This window comes from Cebidichthys violaceus, unplaced genomic scaffold (genome assembly GCF_023349555.1).
Source record: "Cebidichthys violaceus isolate CVI_PGR_0920_01 unplaced genomic scaffold, fCebVio1.0.p SCAF_14, whole genome shotgun sequence".
In the NCBI taxonomy this organism is placed as follows: Eukaryota; Metazoa; Chordata; class Actinopteri; order Perciformes; family Stichaeidae; genus Cebidichthys; species Cebidichthys violaceus.
This window is the reverse complement of record NW_027176307.1, coordinates 1,524,316-1,547,422: the sequence shown is the minus strand read 5'-3', so window position 1 is coordinate 1,547,422 and position 23,107 is coordinate 1,524,316. Positions and strand designations below refer to the sequence as shown.

The 23,107-nt window shown below is 39.2% G+C and overlaps 1 protein-coding gene across 2 annotated transcripts; it reads left to right on the top strand.

The window, feature by feature from the left end:
* The first annotated feature begins 307 nt into the window (after positions 1 to 307).
* On the top strand, positions 308 to 21,604 carry scara3 (scavenger receptor class A, member 3). 2 transcript variants are annotated; one of them, XM_068708428.1, is made up of 12 exons: positions 308 to 338; positions 11,458 to 11,493; positions 12,337 to 12,378; positions 12,982 to 13,101; positions 15,082 to 15,162; positions 15,958 to 16,076; positions 16,277 to 16,521; positions 17,089 to 17,308; positions 17,719 to 17,807; positions 18,298 to 18,490; positions 18,926 to 19,103; positions 19,177 to 21,604. In XM_068708428.1, exons 3-12 carry the CDS (start codon positions 12,363 to 12,365, stop codon positions 19,611 to 19,613), a joined length of 1,698 nt encoding a protein of 565 aa, XP_068564529.1. In that variant the 5' UTR covers positions 308 to 338; positions 11,458 to 11,493; positions 12,337 to 12,362; the 3' UTR covers positions 19,614 to 21,604. The 2 variants fall into 2 exon arrangements, with proteins under 2 accessions (XP_068564529.1, XP_068564528.1); XM_068708427.1 differs by lacking the exon at positions 308 to 338 and adding an exon at positions 2,211 to 2,659.
* The last annotated feature ends 1,503 nt before the right edge of the window (positions 21,605 to 23,107 follow it).

Here is a 23,107-nt window from a genome sequence, read left to right as displayed (position 1 = left end):
CTGGAAGTGATGTCCTTACTTGAACGGTCAGACTTGAAGTGAACACTCCTGGGCTGCGTTTGAAAAGTGTTATTTCCTTATATAGGAAGGTTCCTAACTGTGAAGTGAACCGGAAGTATCTAAGTGGCTGCCATGATAACAGCTGTTTGAATTCTCTAAATGCTAAGAAAAGGTGCTTCAATGCTTCCTTTATTATCTCCTTTAGCATCGGGAACACTCTATGAAGAAGATTCCAGAGTCCAAGTCTTGAAATCTCTTCAAATCTACAGCTCTGGCCAAAGCAGCACTACTGAAGGGAGAAAAGGGAAACCAACCATCCGTAGTTACCAGTAACTTACGTAAGTTAGATCTTAAGACCGACCACACAGGCCAACAGTGCATGTGAAGGTAAAACTTGCTGGCCTCGAGGTTTGTTCAGTTTGTGTTGCTGTGTGGACAGTTTACTAGCCGCAGATCCAGTGTGACTAAACTAATTATCTGTTACGTGACCCTCTGCAAACTTGTGTTTTACTCCGCTTTGTGTGTGTGTGTGTGTGTGTGTGTGTGTGTGTGTGTGTGGGCATCATGTGCCAAGCTTCTCTAGTGTTTAATTGGCCATCCAGTGATTTAAAACCATGAAGCTCTGCAGCCAATCCTCAGCCAGTGGCATGGAATTGAACAATTAAACACACTGATGCAGGGAGCTTTAAATGAGCTGCTCTGGCTTCAAACACAAAACATGATTATCACCGGGCTTAATTGGTCCCATTGGTGGAACTAAACGACCTGTGGCTGACGAGCCACAGATGAACTTCAAACATTTGGACGATTCTGGGATCAATTTAGGGGAAATCGTGTTTCTGAGTATGAGTGTGTTGGAATGTGCATGAACCGAATGATTAAGAAACTTCACGTTCTGATCAAAGGCCAGTGGCTTTGTGATAAAGTCCAGCTGACTAATGTTGGTCATTAAATTACCTCATGGGATCCTCATTTTTACAAACCGTAGCATCCAAAGCCAAAATAACTTGAAAAGGAGAAGATGGGAGAGAGAAGGATGAGGCTTCAAAGCCATTCAGGGATGTAGAAGTAATCATCAAAAGGGCATTATTCACTCAGATTAAGGTTGAGTTGTAATGCAGAACAATTTGGCAGCACTGAAATGTCGTGATGTAGTGATCATTGTGTTCATTGCGATCAATGTCCTTTTGGGCCTGGAAAGTGTTTCTCTAAATAGTTTTTCTTTATCCATTGATCATTTGTTGACCACCTACACTCATTTGTTGACCACCTACACTACCGCTGTCATCCACAGGGACCGCCAAAATCAACACAACATTAAAGTTCCTAGTAGCTTTAAATACATTTGATGCAAATACTTTTGTACTTTTACTGAAGTAAAAATTGAAATGCAGGAATTTAACTTGTAACAGAGTATTTCTACACAGTGGTGTTAAGTAAATGACCTGAGTACTTCTACCAGCACTGCTTAAGTCTATATACACAGGAGTTGTGTTCACCTTTTGTGGATGAGCATGAGTATAATAACCTACTAGAATATACACACATCTTCATATTACTGTGTGTGTATATGTATATTTTAAAGTGTCATAGTGAGTGCAGGAGAGGAAATAAAGGAGCTGAAACTCCACAATGCCAGACTGCCACTGTTAGTGCCTCGTCAGCTGGACGGCCGGATGTGTGCGTTGGTGAGAATATTACACCTGCTGTTTTGTCTTACACGCTGGTAGTCGAGGTTAGTGGGATCAAGCTGAGAAGACTGCGAGCTGGTGCCAGACAGGGATTATAGCTTAGACATGTGTGAGAGTAGGTGTGTGTTCACTGAAACTTTTTTCCTGTCTTGCAGGCCAAGGCCATAGATATTCAAGGTGCTCACACCACAATGTTCAAACATTTGTTAGCAATTAGCCTCGGCCACAAAACTGACTTTCAACAAAACACATGGACCCTCCCTCCCTCTCTCTCCCTTTTCTTTTTTTCAGCCTGTCCCTTTTCCAGTCCCTCCCTCATTTTCCAGTTTCTTTGTTCCCCTCCCATCTCTCTCTCTCTCTCTCTCTCTCTCTCTCTCTCTCTCTCTCTCTCTCTCTCTCTCTCTCTCTCTCTTTCTTACCAACCTTCTTCTTTGTTTTCATCCCCTCTCGCTCCATTTCCACCCTCCCTCTCAAAAGTTGCACATGGTTTCTGTCTGAAGAGGTTTAGTTTCCTCAGGCTCTGGATGGGAGAGGGATGATGCTAGAAAGCTGCAGGCTAACACACATGTTCAAAACTCAAGAGGAGCTTTGTCCTTCAGCACTGATAGACTTGCAAGAATATTTGAAATAATCCAGAAATCAGAATTTTTAGGTGCATTTGCATTTTGCCCATATGGAATAGCTTTCAATGTGGCTGAAACCTGAAGTTTTTGCTTTTTGTTCACCGATTTTGAATATGTGGAAGTAAGACATTTTGGGACTTTTGGGCTTTCTTCTTTCTTTGCAAAACTGGAAAATGTTTCACGGATGACTTTTGGCACCTCAAAGCTACATTGCTGACTACCTTTGTTGTTCCTGGACACTTGCTTTGTGGAAAAAAAGGTGAAGAGGACCGCCATATTACCGCTATCAAGTTGAACATCAGCACATCAGTTTCTAAAGGATTCTTGAGTGAAGAATCATGAAAGGTAGAGTCATTTCTCTGATTTCTTAAGGGTTAATATATTGTGTTTATGCTGAGCACCTAAAATTCCATCTTCCTACTCATGCAAAATAAAATCTTACCAATACCCTTGTGCATTTTCCACTGGTAAGAATACTTAAAAACATAGACATGAACAGTATCCGTCATTGTGGCATTCAGGCAGGCACCTGCACAGAGCACCAGCGACCACATATGCTTCTCATCTGCTGTGAATCTTGGCAGTGTGGATCCTGAGAAAGTGCCGGTTTGTTGTTCTTGGATGTGAGACTTTGATCAGTCAGCTTTAAATGTCTATGCGTGTGCGCGCACACCACAGCACCGTTTTATAAAACATAAAATGTTCCCTAGCCCTGCCAATCTGCCGCAGATTGACTTAATATCCCCCTTTAAAAGAGGGTGAATGAAAACATAACATCTGAATTTGAGCTTTCTCACAACATGGCATGAAAGGAGAGCTGCCACCGGCTTTGAAGAGGGCCGGTGCTCGTTCATGGTTCCCAGACATGTAGAATAAGAAGTGAAAGGCTGACAGAGGTGGGAGGATAGAGCGGGGAAGAGGGGAATAAGAGGAAGCAGGAATAAATCCCACACGTGAGGTAGCAGCTTGAAAAGATGTTAAGATGTGTTGACATAATCATTACCAACTGTAATTGGCATATATGATGGCTTAATTCCTGTATTTATTATTGTTGTTAACTTAAATCTTACTAAATTCTTTCCTGTTTTAAAAACGTAATGCCTCTTTCCTTTGATTTTGATTTGATGGTGCTACTTTAATAGACTACTCACTGATCCTAAACAGCAATTATCCAATCATAGCCTCACAACTGTAACTACAATCCAGCAACCCCCGCCAATGTTACCTGATATAGCGTTATGATTGTTTAGTCATCATCCTGACAGCCAATTCTCTTGCAACGTTGAATGTAAATAGGAATCTGAATCTGTTAAAATGAAATGATATTACATTTTCCCCTATAATAATTATTTTAATTGAACAAATTAGCTTTCAGACAGAATTTTTCTGCTGGAAGATTTTTTTTTTACAGCCACCTAGTGGTAACATTAGTAGGATGTTGTATTTTGATGTAGGCTCTGCAGTGTGGTTTTGAGAACCAAAAGTTATAAAACATATTTAGGTGCAGGTTATTGCTGTTAGTTGTCAGTGTTTAATAATTCAGTTGCTTGATATGGACTTTATTTTACATGACCAATTATATGAAATCAAGGAAAGCTAATAAGTTAAAAAATAACAGGAAATCAAATCAAACTAAAATGTCAGTAGGCACATTGCGTCTCGGCTCCTGTCGAGTATTGAGGAGAGACGCTGCATTGAACTGCGAGTCGATTCAGCAAGTTAACTCCCAAGAACATACAGTTGTCAGCGAACAGCACAGGAGGTCTGGTAATGTTGTTTCCAGCCCTGCCTGACCTGATCTAAACATGCTGCCTCATACATTCCTAACGGAGCTGGAGGGGAGGAGGGGGTGGGAGTCAGAGGAGCTGAGGCAGGTGTATGACTGGCAAAGGAGAAGGAAAGAGTGAGGGAAGGGGAGAAGAGTAGAGAAAGGGAGGTACAGACAGAGAGATTTTGTTGTTTTCAATTCCACTTTTGCTGTGCCAGCGTTATACATTTACTGTCAAAGCATTTTGAATTTGGGTTGAAAGCTGAACAAAGAGGATGTCATATTGACTTGTTCTTTCTGTACGCAGAGTGTACTTTTTCATTTATTTTTACTCACATACTTCTGTGTATTTTGGTTTGGTTCGTTAATACTGGAACATACTGAAATACTCTGCCTCTAACTTTGGGTCAACAGTTTTTCTGTTTCATCATAACAATGACCCTATGTGTGCATTGTACAATAACAATGCACACAAAGCAATTATTGGGTTGGTAGTTATTCATAAATCCATGGCTAACTGTCTGTGAAGTCTGGTCACATTTCAACTACTAGTTTCATAGTTATTCAGGTAGCACCAGGAAGTTACAGTAGCATCACAATCTTCAAAATTAGAGACAAATTAAATCATTTTTGGACAATATTGTGACCCATTACCTCGTCAATCTGAACAGGTAATATATTAACAAGTTAGTTAACGTTACTTTTGTTGGTTTTGTTAGCTAACGGTTACACCTGGCAGTTTCTGGGTTTATGTTTTTAGTGACAATCAATGACAATTAACTTACTAACTAGTTTATGTGGTACAACCTGTTTTAATTTACAGATGTGTAAATATCCTCTTTAGTAAACACTAAAGGCTAAATACTAAACGCTAAATATGACAGGTGTCCACATACTTTAAACCATAGATTATAACTTGCTTTTGGAAAGCTTTTCTGATTCTTATCATTATTTTCTCTCTCTGTTCCTTCAAGAAGGTGAGCATGTGAAGTTTGAGGGCAAGTAAAAAAAAATACTGAGAGGCCTGCCAACAAAGCATTAGGGAATATTGCACACGCCCTTTGGCCTCGAAGTCCTGTAAACTTATCCAGGCTTGTCTCTGTGTTTTAGCGTGGCTGTCCAAATTGGTTTTAGTTGTGAGGAAATATGATACGTTTATGGGATCGTGACTCTGAAACGCTCCCATTTCACGGCCTAACCACAATAAAAGAACATTTCCTTGTAATGACTTGTCTATAACTTCAGCTTCGTCGTCTTCAGAAACACATACCGGGCGTTTATAGTTTTGCGAGGAGACCACACATTCCAGTCAGAGGGCACCTAAATGGCTTGGATATCAACAGAGGTTTGGAGAAGGACTCATTTGGCTTTATGAGTTGTGGTCACGACCTCCACTCTGATCTGGAGCGGGGCCCATCTTATGACTCCTGGTTTCACTTAAAGCTAGGATTTGCTGAGGTTCTTGAGGGGAATTTTCTGGTCGAAATAATTTAAATGAATTAATGAAAGACGGGAACACGGAACAGCACGACATGTTTGATATATGCATCTGCTCGTGGGTAGGGTATTTCCATGTTAAATTGAATCATTCAGTGATGTGACATTACAGGAAATTCAGTGCATGTTACCCACCAAAGACAACATTTTGCTCAATCCCCTGGCAAACGTTCATCCACAGGGGTAATGGAGGGAGGGACAGGGTGGGAAAGGGGTTTTGAAAGTCCAAAAAACCCCTAAGAGAAACCACCACAGACATGAAGCGGTGCTGAGGGTTAGCTGACTCAGGCCTGGCACTGTGTTCACAAAAACCAAAGGTCTGATGGTAAATCAGGATGGAGGGAGGTAACCCTGTCTCCTACGAAATTATGTTCCCATACAACTAAACTGCACTCTCAATTACGAGTGTCTCCATGTGGATGAAAGAACAACATCCGGATATTTTCATTTTCATTTTTTGTGCTTTATCTTCTAGTCTTCTACTTTCACTTGCCCACATTCACCCGCACATGTGACCTTATGGAACTCATTAGAAACAATCAGAAATGTATGGAATAGCTCAGTAAAGTAACCTGTAACATGTCTGTCTCATATCCTGTGCGTGCTGTCTTAACTTGCTGCTTGCCTTGATATTTTCATAGGTGTGGTGGCTGGTCCACTGTACACCATCTGAACCAGCAATATACAGTACAGTATACTGACTGGAACCACTGCACGCCCCTATCTGAACAGTTAAGAAGATAAGGTTGCTTTGAAAGACATTTGTGAGAGGAATTTGTGATTATCTTTTTGGAAAGATGTTGGGCCTCATGCTATTTCATATTCTCTCTTATTTTTTTTCTGTGAGGTTTGCTCAACTTCTCTTAATGGCACAAACTTGTCATAGATTGCAAGTTTCAGCCTGATGAATGTCACCCATGAGAAGGTGTGCGTTCCTGAGATTTGATCACTGACATAGTCACCGCCGCTGAAATTGCCATATAAGGCTAGCTGTCCAGCTCTTCGTGGCAACGGTTTGGGGGAATGACAACAGAGTCTGAGAGAAGATTGACACTTAGTCAAAAATATCACAACGACCTGAGTGATGAATGTGTTTGTGTCTTGCTCTGCTTTGTGATGGGGATTTGACAATGCCTGACAAAGATCTGTGTTGGATCAAAACATTGCTCTATACAATTTAAATAGCTGGGAACTATAGTACAGGGTGCAGATCTTTTGTCTGATTTTGGGAAGGAGAACAATATATGGGTGTAATGTAAGGGTGTCCACATACATACTTACGGTCATCAAGTGTATTTCACCAAATACAACATTGAAAGTATTGTAGTATTTATGTGGCTGGCAGCAGTATTATTTTTAGTCCAGTAACCCTCACCAGTAATTAGTCACAAAAAGTATTAAGAATTTGGAAACATGGTCTTTCCTGACATTGTTGTACTTATGTTGAATCATCCACTGTTCATTACAGCCTTTGGAAACAAAACCTTTGAAATGTTTAGTTTTGTTAGATTTTGTTTAATACATTTTACATTTCAAGCTCCTCTTTCAAATAATATATTTACTTCTTGTCACAGCACAAGTGCCCGCTTGCTGCAGTGTGTATACAAACTGCAGCCAAATGTTTCCATCCTCAGTCTGCCTCACCGTCTGGATAAAGAGCCAAAAAAACATTTGGCCTTTTCTGCAGAACACCTAACTGCAGATAATCCAAAAATTCCATATTACTGTATAATATTGGTTGCATTATAGGTTTTTCCATAAAATGTATTTCTCAATTTGTCACTAAAAAGCTTCAATATTATCACGGATGGTCAATTGTTCGATTACAAGTCTTTGTATGATTACATTTTAAATTCGAATAAATATTGATAATTTTCTCAATGCCTTCCTATATTTTAGTAATTGAGGCAGAAATTTGTTAATTATCTTGAGGTGACCGCTAAGCAGGGTTTGAGTTTTAGCACTGTCACACCTCACAGCAGTTAATTCAAACTGTAGTGTTTTTTCCCCTCTCTTGACACATTGGAGCATTATCAAATTGAAGTGTAAATCTGACAAAGAAAGAGTGTGTCCACTGATTAACCAAACCGTTTTTTCAGTAGTTTCACAGTGTTTTGCCATTGCCTGACTGTATAGGTGTGACCTGGTAGAGGCCATGTTGTGCTGCTGTCAGATCAGCTCAGTTCTGCTCTGTGAGTGTTGGACAGGTTGACTTCCTCACTAACGAGACAGACATGAGGGCTTTTTCCACAGAGAGAAAGGAAAACATGAGGAAAGAGAAAAAGTTGGGGAGGGAGGTGAAGAAGGAGAAACGAGACGCAGGCAGATATTTGAGGGTGGACACTGTTGGGGATATTTTGGAATTTTAGCTTCCAATAGCAAATAATGTGCTGACATTCAAACATTTGAATCTGACCATTTTTATCCCACAGAAGTCCAAAATATGAGAGGAATTCAGTTTTCCCCTCAGAAATGTATTTTAATCAGGGTGGGAAAATTCTCTGAAATGAGATTTAGACCATATGGAACATAAAATCTCAGAACCCCAGAAGTTATGTGATTTTACTATTTTAACTACTTTATCTCCTACTACTGCCTTTAAATTAAAGTTGTGAGTTTAAATTAAACTTTCTTATAAAGTTGATGATCATGTAAGCAAACAGTTGCATATTTACACATCCAGGAGACACAAACGTAATCATTCATGTTGTTTTTGAAGTCCAACATTCCCTCTTCTTCTAGCTCTGTGTTGGTCTTCACCAACTCCTGAGATAAATATTTGGCTCTTTAACCACAGCCACCGATTGACCCTTTGCTAAGCCCTGCCCCCTGCTGCTGTTGAAGAAAATCATCATATAACTATACTGGAAACAGGTTTTATAACAGATATCTCAACACATTTGAGTAAGAGATATTTCATAGAAAGTATGGGAGCCAGCATCCCTTTAAGGAAGGATGATGGCGTCAGGAAACTCGGCCGAATGCGATAAACACTTCCTGTCTAAAGAGCCGAATGTCCTGCCAAGATGTTCTGCTGTGTCCCCGATGAAGATAGAAGAAACATATGACCAAATTAGATATTATATAAGATACCATATTTGGTAGCCAGAGGTACTGGGTTTGTGGTTCAATCGACGGATTTGATTGGTGGAAAGTGTCTTAAGGAGGGTGAATTTAGACTATAAGTGTAAGCTGTAAGAAGTAATACATTGGACTTGTTGAATGTGCTACACAACACTACTACTCCATTAAGCTGTCAGAGCTACCATGAAGCCCACACTGTCACTAACTGCACTTTCTGCGGAAATAATGTTTAATTATTGGAAAAAAAGTAAAAAGCGTTTTCTGGGAGAAGCAGACAGAAAGGTCTACAGTATGGGTTTGAAGGATTTATCCAAGATGTCAAACTAATTCAGCAGTGAAAACAGGTTAAAAAGATAAAGATAGAAGCAAACGCCTACAGATCACAGGGTAAAGGTGAACCACCACCACATCACCTGGTGATTGAGACAGAGGACAATGAATGAATTAAGGAACAACACTGTTCCTGTAAAGCGGGGTAGGTCTTTGTTCACTGTTACAATCATTAAAAAGCAAAAACAGCACGTGTTTACATTCAGCATACCTTGGCCATTTGGTTTGTCACTACAAACAACACCCTTGACCCCACACAACATAAAAAAAATAGTGCAGCTTTAATGTTCAGACAATCAGAGACAACCTGTTTTGTCATTCAGTTTGGAGACTTTGTTGCCTTTTTTGTGTAAAAAAAAAAAGGTTGTTAATACTTCATCTGCAGGCTATTTTTTAAAATCTTTTTGTAAATCAGATAGCATGGCCTCATCAGGAAGTTAATAACGGAAAGATGTAATTGAATAACTGTTAATATACTGGCTGACTACCCAGGTATCAGTCATTGTAAGCCTGGAAGAGTTTCCTCTTGTCCTCGTCAACCACCATGATATGATCTAGCAACTGCAGAGCGACGATTGAGTTTGAATTTTTTGCAAAACATATTCGGGGTGGACATGCAATTCTTTGTCTTTCTCGCTTAACATCCTTTATACCTCTCCTCCTGTTTTCCCCTCCCTCCCTCCATCATTATGTCGGCGTCAGTGTTTTGTGACTCAGACCTGACCTCAGTTGATCCTTCGCTGATTGACATAAACATTCACCTTATTGTGGGGTTTGCAGGCCAAGTGTATTTTTACAATCAAAACTTTACCGTCATTGTTTTTGGACATTATGTCATGTGTTTTCTTTATTTGGTTTCAAATCACATCCCTGTTTGTGTCACCACCTATCCCATAATGCTATGCATGATGTTCTCTCTTTGAATTAATTACGAATAAGTAGTTGCAAATATTTGCACTAAAACAGTCTGGGGTGGAAGTGCTGAGTGCACAAGAAATAATAAGGTTTATATTTGTTAAAAGATACTTTATTCATGAGAAATGATGTACTTCATCAGACATTGTGTGCAATTGCTCCTGGTTTTATTCTCCCAGACATTTTCTCTTGTTCTCTCCCTATAAGAAGCCAGACTTCTCTTCATGATGAGCTGATTGGGTTCAACCACAGATATTGATCCACAGCAAACATTTGATTTAAAAAATGATTTTGCAACATTTTGGCTTGAGAAATGTAATAAAACACAAAAATAGAAGATCTTTTTACAACTAAAAATGGTCTGTAAACTAGTAAATTTATGCTAGCACATTTTTATTTAACATAAAAACACACAAAGGGACAGAAGTTAAGGTTGCACAGTGGGGTGACGGATGGTGCAGGCCATTATTTCGAAACCTCAATAGTTCAACAAATGTCCCATTGGACCAGAGGCCCATTTTAGGCTTAGCATTGAGCTAATGCTAAGCCCCATTTACGTACAACAAGGACTTTGAGAACTCTCGAAACCTTTCAGGGCCACCTTAAAGCTTTGAGTTGGACTCACAAGCTACATTTTTGGTGGAATATTTTTTTTAAATTACATCACATCTGTCTAGACTCCGTCCACACATTTTCCACATTTCCACAATCAAAAAAGTCATTGCAAAGTCATTGTGCTGTGCTCATTTTCAAACACAGTTCTGAAGTAAGTTTGCAGTAGCATGTGTAATGTATATTACATTATATAGCAATATTTCCGCTGTCTGACACTGTTTGCTTGAAGGCCAGCTCTTTTGGCAGTATAAACACGGCTCAATGGCAGAGTCCAACTGTTTTTCTTCAGCTACTCAGCACCCTGCCAAATCTTTTTTTTTTTCCTGTTTATGAGTGTATATGAATGTGTTGCCCAGCTCTTTTCATTCAGAAACAGGCTCCCTTGCAACAAGGTGTGAGGTTGGGTACCAGTTGGGGTGGTGTACAGTTAATGACGTGGTGTAAGTTCATTGCTGTTACATACACATATTAAAACATGATAGTAAATGTATTTGTCTAGGCCATGTGTGGTTTATTAGGTCCTCTGGTTTAATTCTGTGGATGTCATGCACTTTATTTCAGTCTTTTCCACCAAAGAATGTGTGATGACAACTTCCTCAGGCACACAATACTCCCACCAGAATCAGCACACAAAACCAACAACTGTTCTCATACTTTCAACCACTGTGGGACTGTTTTCTCCTGAGTAAGCTGCTCAGCTCTGAGAAAACATTTGAGAAGAACAAAAACCATTGTTTTTATTCTGCCAAAAAAGCAGTATCGTACTTAACATGTTCAGTACAATACAGAGACTTCAGGAGGAGGCTGCAGGGGATTGTGAGCCAGCAGTTTGTATGATTTATAACATGATTAATAAAACCTGTTGGTGGCTCCAACAGAATTGGTTTCAGTCCGTTAAATACCTTTTTTTCTGTCTTTCTTTCTGTTTTGGCAGACAACTATGGTGGATACGAGAACCAGCTTTTCAAAGGTAATGATCAAAGTTTTCTATTGTCTAAGAAACATAAATGTCAACCAGTGTGCGATACATGGTCGTCAGCCACATGATGAATGGGATGTACTTTTGAATTTCCACAATCTGTTAGTTGTTACGGCCATTTCTTGATCTTGATTCACCTCGATCGGTTTTAGAGAAAAGTATAGGGTTAGAAGGGTGTTCTATTACATTTTAAAATAATAGTTTGACATTTTGGGACTTGGGGAGTATGTGATGAAAAAATTGATCCCACTGTGGCTAGCCATTTCTTCCCGTTTCCAGTCTTTATGCTAAGCTAAACTGAATGGCCTCCTCGCTCTAGCTGTAGAACTCGACAGTATGAGAGACAGTATGGGCAACCAATTCATGGCCATGTCATCATATACAAATAGGAACAGCAAACAGCTAAATGTACACTGCAAAATAAATCGATTATTTGCTGCATTAGTGATATTTAAGTATTGCTGTCAGTACCGGAACCAGGCAACGTTTACTTGCGTGAAGCAAATCAAGTAGTTTGACTGTGAGGTGAAAAGTTCAACAAATAATTTCTACAATTCAATGTGCAAATTTATTAAACTGACAAAGAACCAGATGAATCTGAACAAAAAAAACAAAAAGGAAATTGGCAAAGTCTTGGGAAGCGATGTATCCCACCATGTTTGAGCTAGACAGAATATTACACTCTAAATCACATCCAACATACACATGATACATGTCACAGTTAAGCTGACGTATAACTGCATGGCATAGTATTGCCAGCCTGGCAATAACTTTTAAAAGTTAGTGTTGAGCCCTGGTCATGTTTGCATTTTTTCTTCTTGTCTTGTTTTTTAGAGGAGGATTTCACTGGAGAGGAGGAAATGCCTTCATTTAGAGGTGAAGGCCACAAACACACACACACACACACACACACACACACACACACACACACACACACACACACACACACTAACACACACAAGTCTTACAAATAATGTCATCTGCATTATGTTTTTTATTTTACCAATGACATACTGTGCACACAGGCCATGTGTGTGTACATGCATGACGCGTATATTAATGTCAAGAGTGTGACTCTGCAATGACAATACTCCACTACATTTCAGAAGGAGATAATGCCTGCTATCAGTAAAACATATCTGATATACAGTCTAGTATATAAATTACATTATGTAGACCAAAGCATTGATTTGGTCTTTCAAAACAAAAACTGGCAAATTAATTAATGATGAAAATAATCAGCACTTGTAGCCCTACAGATCAGAATACATGTATAACACACTAAACTGTATAACACGGAAGGGGCCATTCTTCATAATGAGTACTTTTACTTCTGATACTGCTTAAATTGTATTATTATTACATTGTAGTATATTTATATTGTATCATCTCCAAACAGCTAATCAGATCAATTGTAGGCACATGTACTCTGATATTTTTGCTTATATTTATGTGTATGTTCTTTCAACGTCCTTCCAGGTCGAAGCAGAGGTGGCTGCATGAGGTGCCAGCAGAGCCACTCCCTCCAGCTGGCTGTCAAAGTCCTCTATGGATTTGTTGCACTCCTCATCATTGTTGTGGCAGTGCTGGCGTCGCTTGGTGGGTAAAAGTCTCAAATCCAAAAATGCCCTTTATATTATCTGACCCTCACACAGAGACACAAATCTCCAACTTCAGAAGTAGTCAACAGCCTTACACATTAATTAGGTTGTCCTACTGATTAATGCTTAAACTATTAAAAAGAGCAAGAAGTAGGCTTGTCATGGGAAAAAAAACATACTTTTCTATGGCGTCTTAATAAAAAACAGCCCATTTAACTCCCATTGATCAAATGAATGTGGTCCTGGGCCTCGTGTGCCATGTTTTACCTGACAGCTGCTTTGCACCAACAGATGCTTTTCACATTAACATCACATTTTGTTAGGTTTGAAAGCCGTAAATCTTCATCTTTTACTACTGTTCGGGGATCTCAGGAGTAGAGAGGAAACGGGGTTTGGTGAGAATGATGTAAAATCCCACATAGCATGAACAAGTTTGTATTCAGGTACAGAATATGATAAATTCACCTAGTACATGCTTGAAACGTGGACATGCTGTTTTGGGGGGGGGGGGGGACCTTCAGAGGGAAGAGAAGAGGAGACCTATGGATGACAGCCAGGTAGATGGTAGTCTTCCTATCGACCATTTTGATGATTGTTTGAGGATGTTTGAGGAGGAAACAAAGACGAAATTTAAAAAAAGATCATGGTTTGGTTGAAATAAGAAGGCCTACATTTGTTTGGGTTAAAATAAATATGGTTATCACGTACAAAATTTACGTCGTCTACGTAATTTGAAAAAGGTCATTGTTGATTTTTGGTTTCACATGGGGACAAATACACAGGTCTCCTGGGTGAAAGTCCCGTGTTTAACCCATCCATCCACCCCAACCATACAGCACATACTTTTAACACATTACGTGCAAAACACCAAGAAAAGTAGTTTAACTCTCACATAAACTCTTGTGATAGTTTTACATGAGATGGATCCTTTTTTAATCATGGCTGGTGTGATCCCATCACAAGACAGCCTCTAGTATGTTTGTGTCAACTTCCAGCACAGCTGTAAAACACCAAAGCCCTGGAAACCTAAGTATAAACAGAAGATATTTCACTTGGCTGCAATTCCCAAACTGTGCATGTGCACATGGAAAAACAGAAAATAATAACTTTTGATTTTCTGTTCCCTGCTGAACAGCCATTTTATTAAAAGAATTCTTTAGCAAAAATATTTTAGGTAACAAATGTGGAATGAAGTAACACATTATTTTAGCTCACATCCAAAACATTAAAAAAAAATCAAATACTGCTGGTAATGCATGTGAAGAGATCTAGTGGTTGATTTACACACAGTCTATAAGAATATTTCTTATGTATTTATATCTAGGCTTAGAATTTAGCAAAATCCATAAGCCATTTTCAGCATCACTGTTAGAGCAGCTAATACAGTAGAGCAGGTGATATGTGCATCTGGAAGCATTTATATATGCAAACACACCATGGAACGGACATTCATTAATCCCCTGAGTCAGGGTTTAGGATGCTGAAAAGGTCTGCAAACACACATTATTCATGCACTCTCTTGCACACTTCTCAAACGCACACTCACTAAATTGTTGTTGCTCTCTTGGGAAATATGTTGGGAGAGTAGGACCTGGCCAGCTGGCTAAACCATCATTCATCAGTGTTTTGGTTATCTTTGTTAGCTATTGAAAACCTTACGTGTTTTGTTGCCGGGGCTTAAATTTCAACTTCCTGTTTTTACCCCTATGAATACTTCCTATGTCCTGTTAACACTGAAGTACTAATGATGATAATCATGTATGTATCCACTCCTCTGCTTTCAGAACCATCCTCCATGGTTATTTACATTTTTAAAATGAATGGTTTAAGTATTATTGACTTACACTGACTTACACAAGAACAAAGCAGTGTTCCTTCACTGAAACGTAAATCCAGAACTCAAGAAAAGAATATGTAATTTTACAACTTTTGAACATATTTCCTTTTATTTACTCTATCGACTTCTCCGTGTCTCCAGTGTTCAGGAAGGTTGACAACCTGTCCGAGGAGGAGTCCGTCTACCACAAGAAGATTAACAGGGTTCAACAAGGAATAGAGGGTAAAGTAGCTGAAATTACTTACAAATGGTCATTTTTTATATTGAGTCTGGATGGCCTTGTATACCCTGAATTATGGGGAAACAAAAGCAATGGAAAGAGACACGGAAAACATAGTCTTCAAGGTTTCTTGGAGTAATAACTAAAACCCTATATATATATATATATATATATATATATATATATATATATATATATATATATATACAGATGTCATACGTTCTTAAAAAGCAAAACAAAGAGCCCAAAATTGCTGTTTTCTGGTCTTGAGAATTGTTTAGAAGTTCTTTCTTGACCTCAACAAATCAATCTCATCACAAGGCGCATTCAGTAGCCCTTCTGCATCGTCTGCTCAGTAGTCATGGAATTGTAGAAATTAAAGTTTCCATTTTTGTGACCACCATAAGAACTTCTCGTTCATGATGTCTTAAAAATTGAGAGTTTACAAATATAATACATTTTGTAGCTGTTTGGAACAGTTACAATTACATTTAGTGACATTTAGTAACCTCCCATCTGCTGAGGAAAGTGATACAAACCTGAACAGCCACTAGATAGACCTTGAGGTGCGATTGTTTTTGTCTACTACATATGCACCAGGTGTTTTAAGGTCCTTCATGAAGTGTGAAGCTGTACAGATGATTCAGTGTGATGTCAGAGGGGCTCAAAATATATTTTTCTCTTTTACACACATGGTTACGAGAAGCGTGTCATCTACAGACAACTTGAACTTTTATAAATCCTGCCCCACTATCTCTTATCTTCCCTTCTTTTCATTCTCTGATTCGATCTCTCAGATCTGAGCTCCACCTCTAACTGTTCAGGCTGTCTGGATGTGACTCTGTACAGCGTGGAGATCAGCAGGCTGAAGAGGGAGTTTGAAGACATCCAGAGAATGATACTGGGACAGGAGCAGGTACTGTGTGGTGAATCACAAAACAAACTTGTTTTGTTCAACCAATAGTCCAAAAACCCCAAAATATTTAATTTATAAAGATATAAAACAGATCCTCTCATTTGAGCTTTTTCAAACAGAAAACAAAAACCTGTTACAGCCTATGACTTCATTCATTTCTATTCACAAACTCTGCCTCTTTGATCCCTGTCCACCGCCAGGTCCTGGACCAGGCCTCCCAGACACAGGCCACCCTCAAGACCACCAGCAACCGGCTGACACGCGACATGCAAAACCACCTCATGTCAATCAAACTTCTAAACCAGTCGCTGGAAAGATACCTGGAGCGTGTCGAAGGCTGGAAGGCGGTGATCGAGGAAACTGAAGAGAAAATGAAGACGCTGGCCGATGATCAATACGACATCAAAGCTACGGCACAGCAGGTTAACACTACAGTGGCACTCAGGTGAATGAAAACATGTACTTTATACTTATATATAATATAATAAAACAGATATCTACTACGTGACACATTCATTATTCAGCTTTATTGTGATTGGAAGCTTTGCAGGTATACAGTAAGAGAAAAACTATAATAGTTTGTATATCATTTACATACAAAATAAAATATTTTCATATATTCAAGCAATTTTCAATTTTCTCTCCAAGTAAATCATTACATATAATTACTTGAAAAAGGCACAGCTGTGATACATAATGCTGATTGAAACCTACTATAGACTGTTAACAATGACATTTTTTTTGTTGTTGTATTGAAATACTATAAATTATGATAGGGTGATGATATCTTTTTGAATATGTACATGATTTACTAACAAGGGAATCTTATGTTTTCTTCATTCAGTTATTTAGATAGATAGTTAAAATAGTGGTTTAATAAAAATATCTACTTATACACTTTTGGCTGCTTCTATCGTTCGTACAGTAAAAAGATAAATACAGCAGACACAGTTTGAAAAATAATGTGAACACTGCATCTCACATATCTTCTGCGTTTTCCTCTGCTCTCCAGTACAATGTGGATAGATGCTCTGCAGAGAAAAGCGGACGAGGAGACTCTGGTCCTCCAGAAGTTAACCACCGACTGGCAGAACTACAGCCGAGTTCTGAGCGCCATCAAATCCAACACTAGCAGCACCACACAAACGATGCGCTTCCTCCAAAACAACATCGTAGCAGATCACCAGAGAATCACCATGTCCACTGAGGTGTACTACGACCTCACACAGCAGGTGTGTGTGTGTGTGTGTGTGTGTGTGTGTGTGTGTGTGTGTGTGTGTGTGTGTTTGTGTTTGCTGCATAGAACACCCAACCCATGTGCATTTAAAGAAAACTTTTATTTAGGAAAAAGAAAAGTTGTAATTGTTGTAACTGCAGTTGTCATAGGCCACAGGTAATTTCAATCCCCTCAATGATTTTCTTACCCGTCCTTTATATGAGAATCTCAGGTATGTCAAAGGTTTTCACTCTATAGCCCACTCGACCATCGTTGCTCTCTCCCTCGCTTGCTTGTTGACTGGCTTGAGTGGAAAACTTTGAATGCAGTGTGTTACAAACCGACAAATGAAACATATTGCATATTGTACCTTTTAATGAGGGTCCTCACAGGTTAAGAAATACGACATGTCTGTATGTCTTCCAGGTGATGAACCTGCATATGCAACTTGACAATGTGACGTCTTTCATGGATGAACATGAGGAGAACATGCATGACCTTCACTACCATTCCAGGTAACACACATGTACTACTTCATATTAGAGGACATTGCATTGACTTACATCAATCCCCTGGAGGAGAACTGTTACCTTTAATGCCTTATCCCTATCTTTGCCCCAAAACTTTACTCCTGATCTCAACCTTTACGCCATGGCTGGCAAAGTCGGTAGGCCTGTGCACAAAGGGTTTAACCCCATAAACCAACAGCCACAAAAAACCTTATCCTGAGTCAAATTATACCCTTAACCCTAAAGTCAACTCTTAAAAGTTTATTTACCTTGTGGCGACCAGTTTTTGCCTCAGATGGGAGGTGAGTCCCAACATGTGACATTGTAAACATATGTCCCCACAATGCAGGGATATATGATACAAACACACACACACACACACACACACACACACACACACACACACACACACACACACTCAACATGCAGACACAGAAATAAAGAGTATTATCATTAAGGAAAAACAAAAACTCACACTGTGACCATCCCTCTTTAGGTACTATGAGAACCGGACAGGTGAGCGTTTCTCTGCTTTGGATGGTCGTCTGAACTCCATCTCCATGGAGATCGACACAATCTCCTCCAGCATCAACGCCACCGTCAGCCACGTCCAGAGTATGTACAAGTACATCAACATCGAGAGCTCGTCCTGCCAGAGTCGCATGGGCAGACACACTGAAGATCTACAGGTAGTAAACACAGAAGATTTCTGTCTTCTTGCTTACGGATCTATCAATGAACACACAAAACAATACACATTGAGAGCTGAAGCTCTGCACAAATATTCTATAGTATATCACCTTTGAAAAACACTTTTTTAAAAATCCAGACCTCCTTATAAGAATTAACCCTACCTGTTTTGTCGCATGTGCTGCTAGAACACTGATATTTCGTGACTAAATAATGACAAGTTAGTTATAGCTAGCTAGCTAAGTCTTTGAATTGTTTGTTAAAACAGTTTTTCTTGATATTATTGACAGCGATGACATATCACATAGCTTAAATGTTGATGAGATTTCCTTTACTTAAGTTTACCAAATGTCTCCTCCCCCTTGTCAATCTTCTCTCTCTGTTCTCTTTTTGCTGCATGTATTTATCCTCACATCCTCCTCTCTTTTGTGCAGAACCTTAACAACACAGTCTTGTTACTCCTCCACTTGGCCGACACACTGAGACAGCAAAACATGTTGTTGAATGTCCAGCTGGATGTGGACATCAGGAACCTGTCCATGGTGATGGAGGAGATGAAGCTTGTGGATGTTCACCATATCCAGCTCATAAAGAACTTTACTATACTAAAAGGTAAAGTAGATGTTGTCATATATGAAATGTACACTTTATTTTTCAACTTAACCTCACGGTCTTCTCTCAACAGGTGCTCCTGGACCACCAGGACCCAAAGGGAACCGTGGTGAGACTGGCTCAAAAGGACCCTTGGGACTGACTGGGAGCAAAGGTGACCGAGGCCCTATAGGAGGCCGTGGAACTTCTGGAGAGAAGGGTTTGCTTGGGCCCAAAGGAGGACCAGGTGAATCAGGACCCATTGGCAATAGAGGGGCAGTGGGAATCAAAGGTGCTAAAGGGTCTCTTGGCCCGCCAGGACCACGTGGTGAGAGGGGCCAGACAGGTGTCGTTGGCCCCTCTGGTACAGAAGGCACTTCAGGACCTGCAGGGCCTCAAGGGCACCGGGGTGTGGCAGGACTACCGGGCCTCACTGGGCCACCAGGAGCAGTGGGAATACCAGGGCCAGTAGGGCCACCTGGACCACCAGGAACCCCTGGACCTCCAGGCTTGCCTTACCCCCATGTATAAATCAACACCCGGCAGCGGACCATGACACTTGCCACTGGGTCCAAGAGACAGTAGAAAGATGGACAAAGACGTGGACTAAGAGGTGATTTGTCCAGTACAAAGAAGAATTATTGACAGATGAAGGAATGTCACCCATTGTGACTGAAGATGCAATAATCCACTTTGATGGAATTATGCAAGACAATTGAGAACTTCATGAACAAATGTGACAAATCTAATTCAAGATGGGGCTTTTATGACATGGCCACATGAAATGAACCAAGAGGAAGATCTAGAAAATGGAAAACAGAACAGAACTTTTGTTGAGAAGTGAAATTGCCCGTGTTTGTACAAAATATGAATATTGTGGTATGTTGGAGAAAACTGCCTTCATACAACACAGTCTCATTATTATTTTTGATGGCTCTCTCCTTGTACATCATAGCCAAAGAAAACCCATAAGCTCCATAAGCTCCGTCCATACGTAAACAACATAGTTTGAGATTTTACCAGAATTAAAAATGTGCGTTAGATGATGAGATAACAGGAATAAAAAAACAAAACACATCTATTATTAAAGTATTGTTGAATATACTGGAAGCAAAGGAAATTGTTTAGGTTGTTGTCAAGCCACCGAAACCTCATGGGGCTTTTAACCACGGATTTGGACTAAAGTAGTGGTGTCCAGAAAACTCAAACTACATTCCCATGCACTTCTATATGGGCACAGACAAAAACATGTCTTTTTCTTCACATCATGTACACATTGACACATCCTTTTCTGATAGTTGGCACTTTATTGGTTCTTAAAGTATGAACATTAAAGTCAGTTTGCTTCTCTTATAGCATTTCAGAGCAGGTACTCTGAAGACATGTCTTTCATCTTCTGGGCAAAGCTTTCATTTTATGATCAGCGTTTGAAAAAGTACATTTGCAGAATTCATGGCCTCTGAATTTGTGCTCTGACGACCTTTGTTTTACATTGTATGCAAGATTTGCTTTTATTGTTGCTGTATAAATGAAGAAAGTACTGTAACTTGTTGACATGTTTGTGAAAACATTTTGTAAAATTAACTAATTTGCGCGTTTGAGTTTGATGAGAAGATTGATACCACTCTCATACTTGGAGCTGGAGCCAGGGGGTGATTAGCCTAGCTTAGCATAAAGACAGTAAGCAGGGGGAAATAGCTAGCCTAATCTCTAAAAACAGATTGTGCATGTGAATGCATATTGAAAAATCACATTTGAGTGGACTTCGTTTGCATGCAGGTAAACAGTTTGTGTAAAGACCAAAAGAGGTGGAACGCATTGGCGTGGAACGCATCAGCTATTGTCTGTTGATAATTTAGCTTTTTATAACTTAAAAAATAGCTTGTAAACTGGCTACTTGTTAAACAATCCGATTTTAGACATCGTCTATCAACTCCAACTCCATTCTTACGTCTCAAGTTACTAACAAATGACAGGCCCTCGAAAGAGGAAGACTTTCCTGGATATCTGTTATCCAGATATCCACCGGCTCCACCGGAAGCCCTGTAACTTAATTATTGTAAATTTCTGTCCATATGAAATTACAGTATTAAGATACATTCTGGTAAATATTTAGTGGCACCTTTCAAATGTGGTATCAATCCTCTCATCTAACTAGTGGAAAGAAAATAAATAAATATACATATTTCACAAAATGTTGAACTATTCCTTTTAAGTGGTATGAAGGCTAGGAAGCTAATGAAACTCATTCAACACATAAATTAATAACGACAACAAATAAATGGTTGTAAACATGACAAGTAATATAATTAAAAAAACATTTTTCCTCAGTTTATAACACTTGAGATAACAGAGTATTGACTTATAAGAGGGTTTAGGTCTTATGATACACACATAAATAAACTTTTATATCACAGAAACAAAAACAACTTACAAAAAGGGAAATGTACAATTTTTGTAAACTTGTGTTTTGTAGTGAAATGTGACTGGTTTGCATCGAACTTCAATAAAGCTTTTTTTTTTAACAGACTCGTTCTTGTCAGTTTCCTACTGTACTTCCAAAGCAGAGTGCTATTGTTGCCCCATGAGGGAAACGAAGCAGCTATTAATTCCAAACACATGTTTTCTTCCAATGAGTCAAAAGATATTCGATTGTCTAGATTTACTCTGTTGTTTTAACGTCGGTGCTTGTTGCAGTTCAGGGTGTAGTTTACAAATGAAAAAAATAAGAGTTAAGGAAAGCATTTGTCCTTGTCCAAATACTTTTCCGAATATTTTAATGTGACAATCAGCAAACTGTAATGTCTGAGAAAGGCTTATGTGGGTGTGTTGCTGGAAAAAAACTGTTGCAGCAAGTGGGCACTGATCTCCTGCTGACGGATATTTTCACTTTCTCGGTGTTGGAACATGTGGGATGTTAGGAACCTGAGCTCTAACAAAAACTTCCTTCATGAATCCACCCAAATCCCTTATTCCTGCAGTCATAACTATTAGTTATGAGCATGGAACATTTGCTCTAACTCACTCGCTGTTTTCACCTCAGAAACATGATGCAAGGGTGTAAAATTGCTGTCTGATCTATGATGCAGGAAAATATGGTTGATATAAAATCCAGGATTAGATTTATATGGTCGTGATTTGAATGCTTTATTCATACGTCAGACGTCCTTCAATCTGACTAGCACAGTATTTCTTCTTGTGGTGAGGGAGACCTCCTGCAGACAAACTATTCCCACATGTGCCATCAATCACGGACTGTTGCTAAATTATTGGACAGTCCACTTTATAACAAAGGTTACCACATGCAGCCACTGAGAAAGCAAAGAGACAATGGAAGAAAGAAGGAGAATTAATGGAAAATGTGAGAAAGAAGGAGAGGACTTTAAAGTAATTTAAACCCTATAGATGCATGTAGGTTACCTCTCTTGCCTAATATAATGTCAAGAATGTACATTTTGACCTGACGCACAAAAAGTGATTTTAAAGTTAATTAGCTTCAGCGGGTAATTTCAACACTAAGAGTATGACTTTAAAAAACAACATTGTCTGTTCAATGAACAGCGTTGTCATTCAGATAGAGTGTTGTTTATAAAACAGAATGCAACATAATGAATTTAGATGTTCTGACCTAAAACCAGGGTTAAATGTGTATTTAAGATGTGAAATCAAGTCTCTCAGTCTCTACTGGATGAACTAAGTGTCATAAGGTAGAAATATTTGGTAGCAATCTTTTGTGTTTGTGTCTGGTTTGCTGTGGACATTTGTTGTGTGGTGTGAGCCTGATTTTATTAATTTATGATGCTGTTTTATTGCTTGGGTTTCGTTTTTTGTGTGTATTCATTGCGTGTTTCAGTGTGTGTAGAGTAGATTTTTTAACCCGGCATGTTCTGTATTTTTAGAGCCCTTTCTGCCTTACACTTTGAGAAACACTAATTACTAATTCCTAGCACCTGCAACAGCTTCTCTTGTGTTAATAGACGTGTGATTGAGCCAATCCCAAGGCAAGGAAGATAACAGGTGGAGCA